Source organism: Gymnoscopelus braueri, assembly GCF_963280865.1.
Source record: "Gymnoscopelus braueri genome assembly, chromosome: 2".
Lineage (NCBI taxonomy): Eukaryota > Metazoa > Chordata > Actinopteri > Myctophiformes > Myctophidae > Gymnoscopelus > Gymnoscopelus braueri.
In genome coordinates, this window is record NC_137604.1 from 30,691,226 (window position 1) to 30,711,614 (window position 20,389).

The 20,389-nt window shown below is 39.2% G+C and overlaps 1 protein-coding gene across 1 annotated transcript; it reads right to left on the minus strand.

The window, feature by feature from the left end:
* Positions 1–2,015: 2,015 nt before the first annotated feature.
* slc44a1a (solute carrier family 44 member 1a) lies at positions 2,016–19,003 on the minus strand. Its single transcript, XM_080454075.1, has 16 exons — positions 18,719–19,003; positions 17,892–17,978; positions 16,769–16,911; positions 14,925–15,061; positions 14,429–14,522; positions 13,268–13,437; positions 11,738–11,827; positions 10,235–10,377; positions 8,773–8,959; positions 6,348–6,516; positions 6,031–6,187; positions 5,055–5,138; positions 4,829–4,966; positions 4,367–4,603; positions 3,401–3,475; positions 2,016–3,296 (listed from the first exon to the last, which is right to left on the minus strand). The coding sequence occupies exons 1-16, from the start codon at positions 18,740–18,742 to the stop codon at positions 3,288–3,290; spliced, it is 1,944 nt and encodes a 647-aa protein (XP_080310201.1). The 5' UTR covers positions 18,743–19,003; the 3' UTR covers positions 2,016–3,287.
* Positions 19,004–20,389: the final 1,386 nt, after the last annotated feature.

Consider the following 20,389-nt stretch of genomic DNA (forward strand, 5'->3'; position numbering starts at 1 on the left):
GAGCGGTTTCTCCCCAGATTCCTGTTTTATGGAGGTGTGCACACAGCGCACTGTTTCTGTCAATAAGTCCTTACTGCTTAGTGGCTGCAGGCTCAATATTGGACTGGAAATAAAGTGGAATGGATATTCCATAGGGGTATTCAATAGTTCATATTTAAGATGATTCCAGATCTAGAAGGCCTATTGGAGAACCATTTCTATAGCATCACACACTTGAACCAACAAGCTCCCACGGTGCTCACAAATAGCCTAGGCCTATAGCATACACTGAGATGACACATTTCAGTGGCCTCCAACATTAGGCTGTGTAACCCAATTCATTCAAAAGCAATATTACACAATCAGAGCTACATTATACTAATACATGTGATAAAAGTAAAATCACTATTCACTACTTAACTTTTTTCTTAATGTCCAATCTGCATGGTAGATTATGTTAATACAATAGAACTTATACAATTAGGGCAGTTGTATTTTGTCTACCTGCTCTTCTAAGGTCATGTCTCACCTAGACACAGGATGTGACATGAATTTTGACCTAATGGTCAAGATTAAATTGATCCCCTGAGCAAGCAGGCAGGCTCTATTAGCTCAATGGTAAAATGTTAGCACTTGCGGAGAAAACCAGGTTCAAATCCGGGGTAGAAGAGGACAGTTACTGTACATTTCTAAGAATATTTGCCAATACACTGCAGTATCTGATGCAACTAGCTAGCATAACTTGATTAGATGTTAGTAAAGGTGGGGTGGGGGCCAATTGCTGATCATTAGGGTTATAGAGTCAATCGATCTACAAACTCACAACACGTTGCAATAAAGCTTACAAGGTTAATCATAATGTACTTTTTCCTTTCCCAGAAAAAGTGGTAAAAAGTACAATTTGTCTTTGAAATGTAGTGGAGTGAAAGCATCCAAAAATACAAATACTCAAGTAAAGTACAGATACTCAAAAAAATTACTTAAGTACAGTACTCAAGTAAATGTACTTCATTACTGTTCACCACTGGTTACAGACCAATATATTGTTGATGTCAATTTGGGACTTGTCAGGACATCTGGATCCTTACTCATACCAGAGGATGCAATGCCCTCTGGTGGTTAAAACTGAACAATACAGTGTCAGTGGAACTTGAATAAAAACATTAAAACATTAGTAGTTAACATTAGTAACATTAGTTCACTTGGGAATCTGAAGGTTCCCGGTTTTTGTATATTGCATGCTTCACTCTCCACACTGAAGCCTCTTGATGCAGTCTACCACAGTGCCCTGCGTTTTATTACTGGCGATGATTATCTCACCCATCACTGTATTTTATATGATAGTGGGTTGGCCATCTCTCACAGTACGTAGAGAGCAACATTGTATTTTATTTATTTATAAGGCCCTGTGTGGAAAACTTCCTTTGTACCTATCCTCGCTTCTGAAACCTAAAGTTACAGGTCATTCAACACGTTCACAAACCCACATTAGATATACCAGTCCTCGTAAGAGCAGTGAACAAGGAAAGACTGCTTTCATGTATTATGCTCCACACAAATCGAACAAACTTCAGGATACTCTGAAACTGGTGCGATTGGTCTCAATTGAGACATTTAGGGTGCTTCTCGAGGACACACTACATAGTGATTGTACCTGCTTCATGTAACTCTATGCTTATTTGCATCTGTGACACTGTAATATGACTCAAATGTTTGTTATTGTTTTTCATTATGTATGTATTGTATTTTATATGCTGTCATCAGGGCGTCCTTGAAAAAGAGAGCTTGCTCTCAACGGGCTTCCCTGAATAAATAAAGGAAAAAGAAAGAAAGAAAGAAAGGTTTGATCCCGGGCTCCAAATGTGTCCATGAGCATGACATTGAACCCCTGACTGCTCCTGATGAGCAGATTGGTGCCTTGCATGGTCTGTGAATGTGTGTGTGAATGGGTGAATGTAGTGCACATTGTAAAGTGATTTGGATAAAGGCACTTTACAAATTTACCATTTTACACAGTAAGCTTCACATTATTTTGATACATGTATTTAGGTAGGTACTTTATTCATCCCAGAGGGGGGACAAAATGTATGACCAATATGTACCTTATCGTCCATTAAGAAACAAATAGACAACATTAACAACCAAAAACAGTTAGCCATTCCTTCAGGAATGCTGACAGAACTTTTCAATCCAAATCATTACATGCAAAAGAAAATTGCTGTAAGAGACATTTTTTAAAGGAGGTAAACAAAACATAAGTATACTGTACAGTAACCAAATGCAACAAAAATAAACCCAGACCTCAAAATATCAAAAAAGAAAACTTTGCTGACTTGCAACCTAAATCCAAAATTTCTGATGTGAGATCTATAAAATAGTGTGGCAAAAAATACCCTATGGCTTCTGTGTATTTCTTCTCAACATGTTGACAACACAAAAAAACGATGAGGTGAACATTCCATACATTCTGGACGCTCGATTATTATGTGAAGGCCACGTTTGATTTCAACAAGTTTTCATTTTAAATAATGTTCCACCCTCATGAAAATCTTACAGTACATTAATATTTGTCATCAATCCATGACCTTGAACACAAAAAAAGCATCGAAGTGTTGCAATTAACTTTTTTGGTCTAACCCACGCCTTTACTCAGCCCAACACGTCTTGTGACTGCATTGCGTTCTGTACTATTGAGACATTGTAGAAAGTCTTATCTATGCCTGTTCTAGGCTGCATTTCTCCCTGTATGATTGTTGGAAGCCTGTGAAACATGGCGAGTCTGGGAAGTAGCCCTTGGCGCTTTCTTTTTAGGGGCTGCCAACAAAACCTGACAGTTAACATTTATTTTTTAAGAACAGTGAACTGAAAGTGTTCTGCTATGACAATGTGACGTCACATCATCTGTTTGGCTAGTTACCCACAGGGATAAGAAAAATAAATACACCATGAAACAACATAACGACAGCACGAACACAAGTTATCAAGGCAATATCAGTTTCTAAATCAGTGTTTTAGTCTAGAGGCTTTAGTGTCAAGACATCAGAAAAATATTTAAACCAGCCAAAAAATAAAATCCTATAAAATCCAATTCAAATTCAACAGTACAAAAAAAATAAGTATTGCCTCTTGTTAAAATAAGATACCTAATAAAACGCACATTTGAGTGAAAATATGTGAAATCTTCATATAAAGTGCATCATATCTAATATTTATATCCCTGGAGTGGTAGGAACATTCCACACTGAGTTAGGCATTTGAATGTTTTTAGTGAATCTGACATTCTTCCCTTTGTTATGGTTTAGAGTTCCTCAATGTGCCTGCAAGCAAAAAAGAAAGCATTTTACTCACTATGTCAAACATTACCGCTTTATAAACAATGGTAACAATGGCAGGACAATGTGGGCCTAAAATGTCAACTCACCATAGCCTTCAGCTCACGTCCATCTCCCTCATTTGGTTTGTACCGTCCCTGTTTCTTACTGTTCTCAACAAATTCCTGGGAAGATAAAGAGGGATGGAAGGCGTAAGAACACACAGTAAAATCCTTAGTTACTAACACTTAACCACGTTCAACCTGTATATATACACCTGTATATACAGTGCATGTCATTATAGGTGAAGGATAGAAGAAAGCAGATCCACAAGATCACAACGTGTCGCCATGTGACGTTCGTACTAGGACTGGCTTTTTCCGGTACATGACACAATCGTAAGACCAAGTATAAAATAGAGTTTAACCCATTAACTCATTCACTGCCACTGACGTAAAAAACGTAATTTGTCCCGTTTACCAATCCTGCCACTGACGTAAAAAACGTAATTTTTTTTTTTTCAAAAAAATTTTTTTTTTTTTTTTTTTTTTTTAGGTTTTTTTTTTAAATTTGACCCAAAGACCAAGGAGATATGATTGTTTAAAGATCTACACTCCCATCCACTTCCTTGTTAACTTAAAACTTAAAAATTCTGTATCTCGGCTCCTGAGTACTTTTTTTTTTAAATGAAAAATCTCTGGCAGTGGGCAAACGCGGTCAGCAATAATTGTGGCAGTGAATGAACGAATGATTTGAGCAAAAAAAAGCATTATTTTACACTTTGGCTATTCAAAAATAGCAGATCTACAAATGAGCTTGTAGATCTGCTATTTTTGAAAAATCATGAAAATGTGTGCAAATCTTTGAATATATATATTTTTAAAGCGAACATTTGTAACTCAAATCTTGTAGAATCGGCCACGGGTATTAATGGGTTAAGTGGTTCAAATTCAACTCAATTCAATTACAGTGCAGCTGTTATTCTAATCTCAGTTCATGAAGGGGGTTATGGTATTAGGCCAGTAAGGACATCATGTTATATAGGCCTCCTCTCTGTACCAAACTCATTCTCTCACCATGAGGGCCTTGTCCATGTAGAACTCTTTGCCAGGGCTGCCGTCGTTGTACTTGGTGTCTATGGCAAAGCAGAGGAAGAGGACGTCCACCACCATCTCGAACACGGAGAGGAAGCAGTGGGCCACCAGGAACGCAAACAGACTGACGATGAAGAGCGGCAGCACCCACACGGTGTAGTCCCTCTGGTAGTTCAGGGCCAGCACCCCGGCAAAGGCTGTGCAGGAAACCACCAGAACCTGATAAGGAAGTGATAATGACACGGGTCAGCAAAGTACACAACAAATGTAACCAAATGGACATTTGGTTATACATGCCCTTAGCCACTGTTCCCACGCTCAGAGATACAAATGGATAAATTACACTTTTTTTAACTGTGTTGTCTTGAGGTAAAGTTGATGGCCTTTCTACTACACTTTAATCATATTAGAACTCCAAATTACATTACACGTGGACAACTGTACCTTTCCCAGGAAGAGGACAAAGTCTCCGACAGTGTTAATGGCCGCCACTCGAAGGGCATTCTCCACCATGATAGTTAAGGCATCCTTGGCTGAGGTGCAGAAATCGGTGCTGTTGATGGCTGTAGCAGTGTAGGCATTCTGAAAAGAACATATGAACGTGAGTGCTCGCGGGCTCTCGTATCCACTGTGCTTTTCATTTGCTCCGGTCACACTGTGCTTTACTTACTTGATTCAGGAAAGCGAGGCACTTCTCAAGACACCACAGGCAGCAGATGCAAGCTTTCAGCATGCAACGCGCACAGGCGTTCTCCTACGGTATTGAAGAAAGGCATGCTAATTAGACTCACACATTGCAGTAGATGATGGTTTCATTCATCTAGAATAATTTCCATTAAACAGAGTTTCTAGTAGAGCCCGACAGATGGCAAAATGTTCTTCTATAAATAAAAATAGTCGACCCCAGTAGGGCTGTCACGATTACAAATTTATGTTGACGATAATCATCACTCAAATAATTGCGATTAACGATTTAATTGTGTTTCTGTCGTTGAAAATTAATGGAACATTATGAATAAAAATTACATTTGTTTGGCTTTTAGCTTTCGTAAACAAAAGTTGCACAGGGCAGATATGACAAATAACACAAATTTAATGACTTTATACTTAAAAAATAAACATTAATAGCCGATCTAAGCTCAAAACGCGTCGCATTGCAACGCGTTTTGAGCTTATAGATCTGCTATAAGCTCATCGCGAAGCGTTTTGAGCTTATAGATCTGCTATAAGCTCCTTGCGAAGCGTTTTGAGCTTATAGATCTGCTATAAGCTCATCGCGAAGCGTTTTGAGCTTATAGATCTGCTATAAGCTCATCGTGAAAAGTTTTGAGCTTGTAGATCTGCTATTTCCAATATTTTTGACATTTTTAGAAAATATGACATATGTGACAATATGACAATTGATTATGACGATTAAGACGATTATGCAAAGATAATTGCGATTATATAAAATAATTGCGATTAGACAATTATGTAATAATTATGACAGGCCTAGACCCCAGGTTGAAAGTGGTTAACACCTGGGACACATCAGCTGCATAAGTGCCGATACAGATGTAATAAAAAAAAGTCTACATATCATATATATATATCGGTCGGGCTCTAATTTCTTTAGAATAAAATGTCTAAATGAATTCACAGCCCACCTTCCCCTTGAGCTGGTTGTGAATGTATGTTAGGATGAAACGGGGGATCTTGACAAGGGTGATAATGAAGGCGCCCTTAGCCACGGTTCCGAGGTGGTAACGCATGAGACGAAGCACAGACGTAAGAATAGGAGTGATGGAGAGCTGGGATTTATTCCTGAAGTTGCCCACAGACAGGGAGAGAAAATGAGAAATTATATACTCCAGCATGGAAAAATGTATTGGGAAATAAACATTAAAAGAATTTAACGGTCTAAGTAATGCAAAGCTTAGTTTGCATGTGAAGGATAACTACTTTCAGAGGTTGATTCCGCTACCTTGTGAAGTAGTAGGTGACCACAGCTCCAGCAATGGTCATCTGCTGGCAGGCGAGTATGAACTCACTAATCCAGATGAGCCCCACGGCATGGTACCAAACCATGTACTGGAGAGGTCCTTTCATTTGGTACTCCACCAGACCCGTCACATTGTTCTTCATTGCGGTCCCTAAGTAGGAACACAAGCTGGAGTTAGCCACCCACTTAACGAACAGTGAGTTAGGTTTTTCAGGGGGTGAGCACTTTCACAGCTGTGTGACTGTACAGCAGTTACCTTCCCCTAACCTACCACTAACTTGTTTTCAGCGCTCTTCACAACTCTTTATAACACCGCTTTTCCCAATAGCTTAACCGCATAAACACTAGTTCCCCTATTCTAGGTTGAACATTCAGTGAATATATCATAATCTACAAGCTCACAGCACTCACAACAAGTTGTGAGCTTATAGATTGATTCTTTTCAGGAAAGGGATTTGGTACAGAGGGAAAACAAGGATGGGATCTAGTGTAGACCCCTGGGGGATTGTGGTCAATTTAGTATATTGGGTTAAAGTGGCTCATTTTGTTTTGATGAGTGATGACGTGTATCGAGTGTCCACATGACTTAAACTGGGAAATAACAGCAATCCCAGATGCCTCAAATATGCGTATTACAGAATACCTAACCTCATCATCCATTATCCTATCCAGCTCAGTGTTAAATAATCACATTCCACACCCTTTCACATCTGTGCTGATCAACGGTATAATCATTGCCATGCATTTTTGTCAACAGAGGACACACTCAACAAAGATGAATATTTTCTATTAAATAACCAGCTGCACCTAATGCACATGTTGTACATAATGCTGTTTATTTGTCATACTGAGTTTGAGATCAGGGTCTGGCATTTATTTTTAGAGGCCCATTTTGTGTTGAACATTGCACTTTCTACTGTTGTTCGTACAATAACTGCCCCCTCGGAAATTAATGAAGCTAAATCTTATTGTTATTCAAACTTAATGCATCTGTAAGCACCAAATGAATCACTTGAAAGAGGCAAGATTCACTTAAGGGTGTAATTTTTCCACCTAGAAAGCAGGGTGATGACAAGGATTATAAAGTTCCACATAAAAGCCTTTCCTCTCTGAGGAGAATTGGAATTATATAACCATACTGATACAGATCATCTGATTTACATAACCACTATAACAATATCCACAAGATGCACTTTCATTTAACCACATTCCCCCTGGTGTCCCCACTTTGTTCATGTCATTACAGAGGATCATATTTTTTACCTTATGAATATGGATTAACACATTGAATGCCAAAAACGGTCCGGACCGTTTTTGAGGGTCCAAACGAGAAGTGCCGAAAACGGTCCGGACCGTTTTTGACCCAATTCTATTTTTATACATGTGGGCCACGTGGGGCGCTAAAACGAAACTTTGACATCACCCAAGCAGTTTCTGAGAAGAAGAGGCTGGATGTGGCTCCATGTCAAAAATCCTTCCGGTCGGCGTTTTCAATGTTATCTCCTTGATTAAAAGCTTAATATCTCCATTTCTTTTTAATGTGGAGGAAACGAGCCGTTTTCGATCGGCGATCACGCTGCAATGGAGGGTCGCGTTGGAAATATTATTGTTCCAGGCGTTAGTCGGGACCCTCCGCCGTCTCGCACGCACGCTTTGTTTACGCAAGTGGATGGAAGAAATGCTGGCACTCAACGTATAATATTTTAATAAACCTCTGGCACCCAATGTGTTAAGTGGTTAAGGAGTGCTTAACTTCTTTTAGTTAAAAAAAACTTGCAAAATAGGGGAGTGGGAGATTTAGAGAGAACTGGTTCTTTGACTCCATCCTCCCACTGCACCAGTCCTTCTCAAGATTCCAAACACCAGTGGGAGGGCAGACACGCCACGAGACCAGTGGCCAAATGTCACCAAGAACTAAATTTATGTTCCTAGTCGCTGCTGGGAATGGAAACACTGACATGTTAACTGACATGAAGAGCAAAGCCAGTGTCCTGGACTGACCTCATGAAGCCCACACACACCAACAAACTATTTCAGAGCAAATCATGCTTAATCCAATTAGACCTTGATCTAAGGAATACACTCCACTGTACTCCCCCGTTTCAACCCCATCTCCAATACTTGAGTCCGTCAAAGCTCTCTGTATTGCTGAGGCAGCAAATTAAAAGGCACCCAAGATTGACCACATGGGAACCAAAAACTACAGCCATTGTCCCCTCTGCTACTGGGGGCCACTGGACTTATGAACTGCTCTGGAACTCAGCCAATGGAGTTCATTCTGGGGAGTGTAGGAGCAGACAGCCAAGCACCATGTTTAAACGACGATTATGTAATAATTGTGACAGCCCTACGTATATGTTTTGCAAACAGCACAACGTATGTCCAGTGGTAAGAACTCCTTCCTGACCTGCGGTCCCCAGGGAGAGAAGCACAGAGATCCAGTAGATCCAGAAAAGCATGAGGCACATGAAGGTCCAGACAGGCTGCAGAGCCAGCAAAGGCAGATGGATGAACACCTTGCCGGCCACGTGGAACAGAGAGATGGTGAGAGCCACCCGCTTTCTCATGAAGAACATCAGCAGAAGGAGAATCACCTGGAGAATCAGACAGGAATGTACATTTTTATTTTACTTTCTCTAGAGTGCATGTTGTGTGTATGCCTATGGAGAGAAGAAGAACATAATACAGGAACATTCTCTTTGTGGCAGAGGTGGCTTGCTTGCTGCCGAAGGCAAGTCAAGAGCCACGATGACACTTTGGTGCAGCAGTTAAATAATACCGGTGATTCTTTGTGCTGATTGGCTGGTGTTCTTTATAAGCAATACATTTGTCACCATTCTTTGTGCTTTATATGTAGTGAGACCGGGGTCATGCCACATGGACGGACAAACTGATTTATTGAAAAGAGAGTCTTGGAGTCTGTAGTAAATACTGAGCAAGTGTACTGAACGAGATCTAAACTCCAATTCATGTTTAAATAATAAATTTAAAAAAATCAGTCCAACTCACGTGAATGAATATGCTTCATTAACACATCGCGTGCCAATCGCGTAGATCTACGCTAACCTAAATAAAAGCGCAGCGTGCCAGTCGCGTAGATCTACGCGAAGTGGTCTTTCTTTTTTTTTTCTCTCTCGCAGTGACACATTTCATTGTAGCACTCTCTCGCAGTGACACATTTCATTGTAGCACACCCGGAAACGGAAATGAATGTCAATCGAAGATTTTCGTTCCCATCCGCCGCCGCTCTAAAGCTTCCACTAAATCGCCATTATCTCGGTGTTGTTTTTCTCCGTGCTGAACGCTGTTTAAAACGTTTTTTAGAAACTGCGACTACTGCAAAATGGAATATCGCCGATTGAAAATTTCTTCTCTGGGCCACACTGAAAATGTCAATATATAATTTTTGCCATCATGATTTCATTAACTCCCTGTGAGCATAATACTGTATGAATAATAGGCAAATAAAATCAGCAAACAGGCCAGGGATAGAGGAATAATAATGCCCTGAGGAACCAGAGAGCAGACGCTACGGGTGTGAGTTTGCAAATACTCACACTTCACACTCGCTTCTGTATTTTATGTTGGAATGGCTTCAGCCGTACAAACCATCTTGAATCATCCATCCACTACTACTCCGAAACTACTTCACTACTTTCACACTGGGGTCGTTATATAGGGCATGTCATTACTGGCGAAATGTTCAAAAACACTCAACCATTTTCTTTTCTTTTTTAAAGAAGAAAGAAGCTGATCTACAGTGTCATTATTAAGTGAAATTATGTCATTGTCTCAAAATAACTACATTAACTGTACCATAATAATGCACAACCACATACAAATTACTCAAACAAATTACTCAAACATACCGTGAGAACAGTAGCAATGATGGCATAGACAAGCAGGGCCTGCACATTATCAAAAGCCACTTCTTTTCCAAATACTGACTTGGTGTCATCATTCATGGATTTCCTATGGTCAACATACAGCCACCAGAGGACGCCTGTCCCACCTGAAACACAGCAGATCTCCCTGTGAACATCAGCAGTTAACAGTTCCAATATACCCCTAATAATAATAATAATAAAAAACAACATGAAAAGAAGGCATTATAATTTGTTTTCCTTTTCAAGTTTTGTTTCCATGTGTCCGGGTAGCTTGGTTGGTAGAGCCTTTGCTTTTGGACCCCATCGGTCTAGTGCATTGAAAAAGGGGATGACACCCTCACTCTCATGCAATACCTACAATAAGCCACTCCAACCTATTTGCTTAATTATTGTTTTCATTCATTAAAAGCCAGACACCATCAAATTGTTACGTTCATTGCTGATTGTTGCATTATATAGAAACTATATTTAGGATACAATTGACATTGACAGAAAGAAATCCATGTGTGTTTTATACTTATAACTTATAGTTATAACTAAAACTGTTTAATTTAATTTTATAATGGAAGTCAACAGGGCTCATACCGGGCTGAAACCCTGCCCAAATTTAGAGTCATAAATACGATGACTGGAGTCACAGGCTGGTCACGTGAAGTCCGAGATCCAGACAAAACCACGCTGTTCGCATGTATAACCCAAGATCCACATGATTCCATTTGTCTTTTTTTCAGGGTTGTAGTTTTCACATTCTTTAGCACATCAACAACATTTCTCTAGTAAACGTTTGGTCACAACTTAGGCCGCGGTTCAGAGACAGACACACATACAACTGTTAATTTGTATGGAACACTAAAGGCCAGTCCACACCAATGATTTGCGATGCAACTCCTTGCAACATGGAACTACTTTATCCCCAATGGCAGTTGCGAGGAGTTGCATTGGTGTGGACTGACCTTAAAATGGTTTTGTTGCAAGGAGTTGCGGACTAGGTGCATCGGTGTGTGGACTGGCCTTAACCCTACAACTAATATAGGTAAGGTTGAAAATTGGGAATGTCCCTTTAATATTGTTCGTGTTCTTAGCCACTTTCAACCTATGCTGGGCATGTCATTATATTGTCAAAAATTGAAAATTGACAATTATTTTATAACAAATATAGCCGAGCTTGTAGATCTGCTATTTTTGAAAAAGTGTGAAAATGAGAGCAATCTTTGAATATATACAGTATATGTATTTTAAGCTACATTTTAACTCAAATCTTTGCTTCTGGGGGTCCCTGGAACAAAATATTTTGAGATGGGGGTCCGCGGCCAAAAGCATATCATTTTGGGGGTCCTTGATATAAAAAGGTTTGAGCGCCACTGATATAGCAAAATACGTTTTTCAGAAAACGGTTAGGATTTTGTTACATTATTCAAACAAGTCCATATTCAGAAAACAAGTAGATATTTTGAACATAAGGGAAGAGTTTGTGGATAAGGTCACCTATAGAGCCCAGAACCGTCAGGACCGTCAGGATCCACACCAGTACGATGGAGATGTACCGGATGACAACCATCAACAGCAGGGAGAGAACTGTAGAGAAGCAAGGACATGGAGAGCAACCCACAAGTTAGTCTGAGATAAAACACCATGACATTTAGGGATTAGCTGCAATGTCTGTGTAGTTATTTAACCCTAGTGTCCCTTATCTGGGGGCGAACATTCAGCAAAAATAGCAGATCTACAAGCTCACAACACTGTAGATCGGCTATTTTCGGCAAAGAGATCTGGTGTAGAGGGAAAAAAGGAGGGGGCCTGGGTGCAACTAAATACACAGTATTAAGGTTTAAGCGGTTATGGTGCTCTAACCTTCATAAATCATTGCTTTTGTCTGCGGCAAAAAACTGAAGTGTACTGCACATGACATACTGTACAACTGCAGTACATAAATAACACATGTTGTGAATTACATGATCATATCACAGCTAAAAATCAAATAACACTAAGAGAGGGGATATGGCTAAATTGGTAGCTCGGGGTAAGGGAAGACATTTAGCTGCTCAGATGAGTCACCAAACCCAGAGAGACAAGGCACACACTCAAGTCAGATCAAACAATGGGGTCGAAGGCCATATTCCAACAATGGTCTGAGGTCGGTGTGTCGTCTCTTTGTTAGACATATGTACGACGTACGAGCAGATCTACGATCAGTGCAACTGAGATGAACTTCTTCAACGCAATGCGGTGGCTGGTGACCATGTCTGTAACCACTTAAACATTTCCTGTTATTTCTTGACAAAAATAACTTCCTGTCTTGAGAGTTCCTGCTGAAGCCCTAGGAGCAAATATAGCAATACGGTGGGAGAAGCGAAAACAGCAAGCAGCACAAGCACTACATTTATTTACCAAATGCATTCAGTTGTTGGCTATAGGGCATTGCAGTGGCGGCCATTTTGTGGTGCCACATATAGCAAACCCATACATTTTCCCCATAAAGATTTCCGAAAATAATCATATTAATTATTTTAAGCCTAGAAGCAAGCCACCCAGGCTCCTGGTGAATCATACCATCATTTATTTTTATTCTGTGTCATAAAATAATTGAATATTTAATTATATACTATATTTAATAAATACCCTTTTTTGCGTTTTTCAATTTCTTCTTTTTTTGGGGGGGGGGCTTTTATGCCTTTATTGATAGGACAGTGGGCCGACAGGAAATGGGGAGATGGGGAGTGACATGCAGCAAAGGCCGTCGGGCTTGGGACTCGAACCTGCGACGCGCTGCTACGCCAGTCGTCCAGGCCTTCAATATCTTTTTGACACAGAATCAAATGTTTTAATGGTCATGATTCACCAGGAGCCTGGATGGCTTGGTTCCAGGCTTAAAATAATTCATATAAATATGATCGGAAATCTCTATGGGAAAAATGTATGGGGTTTCTATGTGTGGCACCACAAAATGGCCGCCACTGCTATGTCCTATACCTCAACGTGGTAGCTAGGGCCAAACATGCTGAACTTTCACCGTACCCAACGCCAGCAGACAAAGTCCAAAGATGATCTCCTTGCTGGCCATCACCCCGGCGATGACCCTGTGCAGAGTGCTGTTATCGCTGACGAAGGTGACAAACGCCTGGGCAAATTCAGCATAGCAGCCGATGTCCACGGGGATACAGCGGTGGAATACTGGGAGAGACTTGCTACACATTGGGAGAGAGCAAAATGTACCTTTAGATCAGGGGTGTTCAACGTTTTTCCAGGCCAAGGACTTTATCTTATATATTCTTTCTGTCCTATGGGGGCCGAAACTGGCAAACTGTTAGCATATTATTATCTAATGTATGCCCTGAAATCCTGAATAAACAAAACTGAAAAAAGAAAAAGCCAGCATCCCTGGTTCCATTGAAAAGCATGGAATCCATGAGCTCTACTAAAACAATATGCCCCAAGAGAATGTAGTGATTCTAGAACAGCTAAGGCAGTGGTGTGTTCTACCGTGTTACGCTGTATACATAGCAGTGGTGGAAACTAACTAAGTACTGTACTTAAGTACAATTTTGAGGTATTTGTACTTTACTTGAGTATTTCCAATTTTCAATACTTTTACTTCTACTTCACTACATCTCAGAGGCAAATATTGTACTTTTACTCCACTACAATTATTTGAAAACTTTTGTTACTAGTTACTTTTCAGATATAAATTATGATATCATGGAACATACATTAACATGAACCAATTTGGCCCTATTTTATACATAGGCTATTTGAAAATAGCCGATCTACAAGGTCACAATGATTATCGTATACCTCCGAAAAAAACCTAGAACACACCGCTGAGCTAAGGGTGTTGTTAGTCACAATGTGGAGTGTGTAAAACTCCTTTTCTCAGATCTACAAGCTCACGACGCATCACATCATGATGGGAGTTTCTAAACATGTTATTTTCACTATTTACAAAATAGGGCTTAAGTAATTGATTTGGTCGATTATTAAAAAGACTATTATAATGCTTTTGTTTTGTTGATAAATAAAACAAAGAAAAAAAAAATATAAAGTGAGTGATTAAAGATTATTCGATAAATCAAAAAGACAATAATGGATAGTAGCAGCCCTTATGGTCAGAGTTTAGGATAAAGCAGCCTAACCAAGCAATCAATCTAGGATCAGCTAATGAAGGATATACTTCATTACCTTGGTGGAACAGGGAGTTTGGGGCATTTGGTGTATCTTTCATAGCTGCTTGTATATCTTGTAGGAGTGATGTCATAGGAACAAAGTTCGGATCCTATTGGGAAGAGAAGGAGAAATCAAAATGCTATTATATTTTCCCTGTTAGCGTCTATACAAGAAGACGTTTGTACTTTCATTCCAATGTTTTAAAAGATTAAAAAGGATAATTGTAACAGTTTTGAATTGAGATATGACAGATACTGTATATATGTACATTGGATTTTATAACCCGTGATAACCGATTTGCTAATATAACATTAACATTTTTAAAACAATGACACCAACAAAAATGTCTACCTATGCTGCTAACATCTATGCATTCTATCGCTCTTTTAGCATTGGATTGATGCCATAAAGATAATTTCGTTGTACACTTGTGATCAATGAGAAAATAAAATCATCCATCCAGCCAACAACTCTTTTCTCTAAAACATTTCTATTGTGCATCACTTCTCACCATTGTTCAGTGCAAACGTCTTCAAGTCACTGTACCCCTTCAATTCAGTATCTGGACACTTGAAAACACACAGGGCTATGGACTTAATCTTCCTGTTGATGAAGTCAATGTTGCATGGGTCTAGAAAGAAAACATACCTAGAGGAGAAAGAACATACAGTGTAAGATTTATTAACCCATTCAATCCGGGTACGCATCTGTGTCATTTTAGTACGCATCTGTGTCATTTTAGATTTCTTTGGCTATTCAAAAATAGCAGATATACAAGCTCATGGCGCGGCACCGAGTGCCGCACTACAAGCTTGTAGATCTGCTATTTTTGAAAAATCGTGACAAATTGTGCAAATCTTTGAAAATATTTATTTTAAAGTGAGCATTTGTAACTCAAATCTTTGCTTCTGAGGGTCCCTGGAACAAAATATTTTGAGATGGGGCTCCGCGGCCAAATACATATCATTTTGGGGGTCCTTGAAATGAAGAAGTTTGAGAACCACTAATATAGAAACTTATTTTTTTCAAAAAAACTGTTATATTTAGAAGACATTTTGAAAAATCGGCCTCAGGTCTTAATGGGTTAATTATGATAAAATGGTCAAACTACCTTCAGCCCACATAGTAAATATTTTGACCATCTTCCTTTGATCGAAACGGTTTACTCAATGTTTACTACTACAGCTGGGCTTATTGCATCTGGGTAAAAACTGTCATGCTGACATTTGCCAACTTGTTGAACAGATCTCTCTCTGTGGCTGAAACGCCTTTTATTCAGAGCGTCCATGGGCAATCGGCCCATCAATGAAGCGTGACCCATTGTTTGGATGGAACTGTGCCTTGGGTTGCAAATTACTGGAAAGCTACAGCACAACAAGAGCCAAAGACCTTTCATACGAGACAGTATGGAAGACCTGATATGACTCGTCTAAGAAGATACATCAAAATATTTGATCAAATTATAAAAGTGGATTTATTCTACCCATCAAACTGCCATGAATGTTCAGATAACATAAATGACACAAGCATTGTATTATACCACTTGGATGTTTTAGCAAAGAGAATATCTGTTCCTGTCTATTTCTAATCTCTTTAGCTCATGCCAGTTCAATCTCTTTTCACAGACCTTGCTTTAGAATGTTATGTACAGTGGTGTAATGGTGATTATTTTTTTCACGCGCGTAAACCAATATATTATAACTCCATTGTGTAAACCTGTTATGCAAAGTAGCCAGTTGGGTACTTGGAAAATGCCGTGGTGTCCCGTGTAGCAACCAAAACACCACTGGTTATGTATAAGGAATACACTGAACTAGATGCCTAAAACTGTTAAAATACGGGTCTAACCAGAGTTTCATGGGCAGCTACAATGACCTCTGTGTGTGAACTGTGCTACCTGTTCTGCATGATAAGATGAATGCAAGTAACTAGAGTCAAAACAGTTGGACAACAAAACGTTCAACAGGCTGAACAAGAAAGGGGACATTAGGAGGTCAACCGAGGTCTGTCTTCATGTCGTCATGTGTTTACAAAAAAGGATTATTGGTCACGTGATTAAATCCCTGCATCCACACACATGCAGGTAATACTGAATGGCTTTGTCTGCTGACTGCCACAACGACTGAACGGTGAAAGTTAAAACGTGTGCAGAGTCTGGAAACAGTGACAAACAGACAAAGTCCTCTGTTCTCGTCAACAAGGTAATCGAGAAAGGTAAGGTAGGCGGCTGAATTAGTGGAACTCTGGAGTTTGTTACATTATAACAGACAAACGTTGCCAAGACACAAGATTTCATGGGAATATCTTGTAATATGACACATTTTTAAAAGCCATCTGCAATAAGGAAGGACTTACTTGTTTTCCGTCTGATCTCGTCCGCTGAGTTCAATGCCCTCAATGGGGCTGTTCCTCTGACCACAGGTGTTGCCATAGCTGTCATACCCAGAGAGGAGCCTGGACGCGGCTCCTGTGGCGATGGCAAAGCCACAGATACAGCCCTACAGGAGGACAGATGAACGGTTACTACACCCACAGTCACTCTGTACACAAGATGAGATCAGATCTAAAGCAGGATATATGAGCCACGTTAAAGGAGTAGTTCACCCAAAGAATGACTTATTTTCTATCAATTGCACACCCCATGAAGCCTTGAATTCATGGATTTGTTTTTGTTGCATTCCTAAGCTAATAATTTGATTCCCGTCTCCTACCGACTAATGTATCCGGTAGGAGACACAAAGTAGATTATTTGTGTCTCCTACTGGAAATACACCCGGTCATCAAATTGTTGGCTTAGGAATGCGATAAAAACAAAAATAAATCCATGAATTCAAGGCTTCATGGGGCGTGCAATTCATATAAAATAAGTCATTTTCTGGGTGAACTCCTCCTTTAAGATTGTTTTAATCTTGGCCAAAAATAGATATAATTTGTACCCGTTTCGTACCTCGGTTCTTGTATTAATGTATTATGCTCTGTTTTCCCTGTGTAATGTAATGTAATGTACTCTATTGTCTGCCTGCTTTTGTTTTTATGTTTTTTTTGTGAGGACTGTGCATGTAAATTAGCATCTTTGCTAAATCCGGTGTATTTACATTACATTGATATGTATTGTTCATTTATATGCGGTGTCCCGTCTAAATAAACAAATAAAGTAAAAGTAAAGGAGAATGAGCACAAAGAGCCATGCACCCATAATTATGTGCCACAGTATCAAGACATGTTTAATTATATTCACATGAATTCAGATTTTTGGGGAAGTTTATGAAATCAATATTTGTCCCCGTCAAAATTAGGTTTCTTTAAAATAATCCAGGATTACTAATCTATAGGCATTCCTAATGCTTAAATGACCCCAAGCATGACCTATATATTATGCAGGCTCAGGTGAACGGTCATGCCTGAGCTAGCCGGGGAGTCAGAGATCAATTCATTTAACAAGTTGGAGCAAGTCAAGCTCATTCAACTGAAAACTCACCATTCCAATACAAAACAGTGTGAATATGATGAGCCATGGAATGTCTGTGCAGGAGCGTTCCTCCAGTGGCTTCCAGTTGTGCTTGCTCTAAGATAGAAATGGACAGACAGACAGACAGTGTGTCATTGACTAATTTTTGTATCATTTGACAGGAGGGTGAACTCAAACATAGCTTACAGTTAAATCAACATTAGGTATCAGTACACTGGTATATTAGATCCATAGCCAAACATGTTAAAACATTGCAAGCAGTGGTGGAAAGTAACTAAGTACATGTACTCAAGTACTGTACTTAAGTAAAACAAATTGGTATTTGTACTTTACTTGAGTATTTCCAATTCTTTAACTCCACTATCTCAGAGGCAAAACTGGCTACTTTGCATAACAGGTTTACACCATAAGAGTTATAATATATTGGTTTTACTCCATTACTATTATTTGACCACTTTAGTTAGTGTAGATTTAGCTTACAAAACATACACACGAATTCAGCCCTTAAACTGTGGCTATTTGAAAATAGCCAATCTACAAGCTCACAAACTTGTGGATCTGCTATTATTTTTGGTACATTTTATATACTCTAGAAAACTTGTGAAATGGGACCTTCTGCATAATGAGTACTTTTACTTTTGGTACTTTAAGTACATTTTGATGCCAATACTTTGTACTTTTACTCAACTACATTTTGAATTCCGGACATTTACTTGTAACAGAGTATTGCAATATTGATACCTTTAGTTAAGTAAAAAAACATAAGTACTTTTTCCACCACTGCATGATTGCAAGTAGTCACAGACTAGTGATATATATATTTATGAGTCACTTACCTCGGAGCTGCTGCAACATCCCATTGTCAGGGTTTAAATCACACACGACACGTCGCCTACAAACAACAACTAAATCGAAAACAAAACTTTTTAAGTAGCTTTGTTTTGTTCAACTTTCCTCCTCAGCTCGAACTCATTCCGCTCTCTGCATGTCGATGGGAGTTTCAGGAAAGAAGTAGAAGTATATTGTATTAGTAATTCACACCTATTTGTTTGTTTTTCCCACACCCAGACCACGACAGTTTGTGGAACTAACTCCTCCATACATTTCGGAGCAGCAGGTAAACAATACGGAAGGAGAAGAGCCACACAACGTTGCCAGATGTTGCGCGAGAAACAAGCAACCATGTCTATGAAAATAAGCTTAATATATAGGAGGTTACAGGATAGGTGGGCACTAGGGTCCGGGACATCTGGGCACCTCGATGTAAAATTATTATTAATATTATTAGCTATTACATCCAAAATGTTAAAAAATATATATATACATTCGGGGGAAAAAAATAAGTATTAGGTAAAGTATACATGATGTGAACATTCTTAAACATTCGATAATTAAGGTCTAATATTTCTACAATTGCTACAAAATTGATTGATTGATACTTTATTGGCAGTTTGCAAAAAAAAACATTTTGGGGCATAAACAAGAAATTGAAGGTTAGACTTAAGTCTAATAATGATGTACTGCTGTGCATGTTCACATCGTGTATACCAGGGGTGCCCACACTTTTTTAACTTGAGTTCTACTATTGAAATTGCCAGCTCAAGGTGATCTACCACTCGCGCGTGCATGAGTGGTAGGCATGGTGGTAGGCATGGTGGGCGAAATTTGCGCGGTTTTGGGTGGATTATTTTATTTTTTTCTGGTTTTTGGTTGGTTTTTGTTAGTTTCTTTTCCGTTACTTTATTTCGGTTTTAGGGTTAGGGTCAGGATTAGGTTATTTAATTATTATTTTTGCCTGATTTTACCGATTTATTATTAAAAAAAATGTAATTCATTCATTTTATTTACCAACCAACAAATAATTATTATCCCATGGGGGCTAAATAACAACATTAAAGGCGGTTACACACCGGCGACTCGTTCCGAATAATTAAAAGACGCTTTTTTCGCTCCACGAAACTGGTGTGGAAGCTTGCATTGACTTTATAAGGTTTTTAAAAAAGACGTATTATTCGCATGAAAGAAATTGCCCCGGTGTGTAAGGGGCGATAACCTTAAGGCATTAGGACTGTTTCAATATTTTTCCTGGCGCCCCCCCATTTAGTGCTGCGCCACCGTTTTCTGCCACAGCGCCACCTAGAGCCTGAAAAAAAAAAAAAAAAAAAAAAAGTTTTTTTTTTTTTTTTTTTTTTTTTTTCAGGGGCATTGCAGGTGGTCTACCTGCGCAGCCTCTGCGGTCTACTGGTCGATCGCGATCGACGTAATGGGCACCCCTGGTGTATACTTTACATTAGACCATTTTTCAAAATGTTTATTTTTTTTACATTTTGGACAAAATAGACAATTTTACATCGAGGTGCCCAGATGTCCCTATAGTGCCCACTTATCCTGTATCCTTATAGGCCACGTGACATGAGCACTATTAATTGATTCATTGATTGATTGATTGAATACTTTATTAGACAGAAATGCAAACAGCATGAGTACAGTCATACACTTAGTCTAAA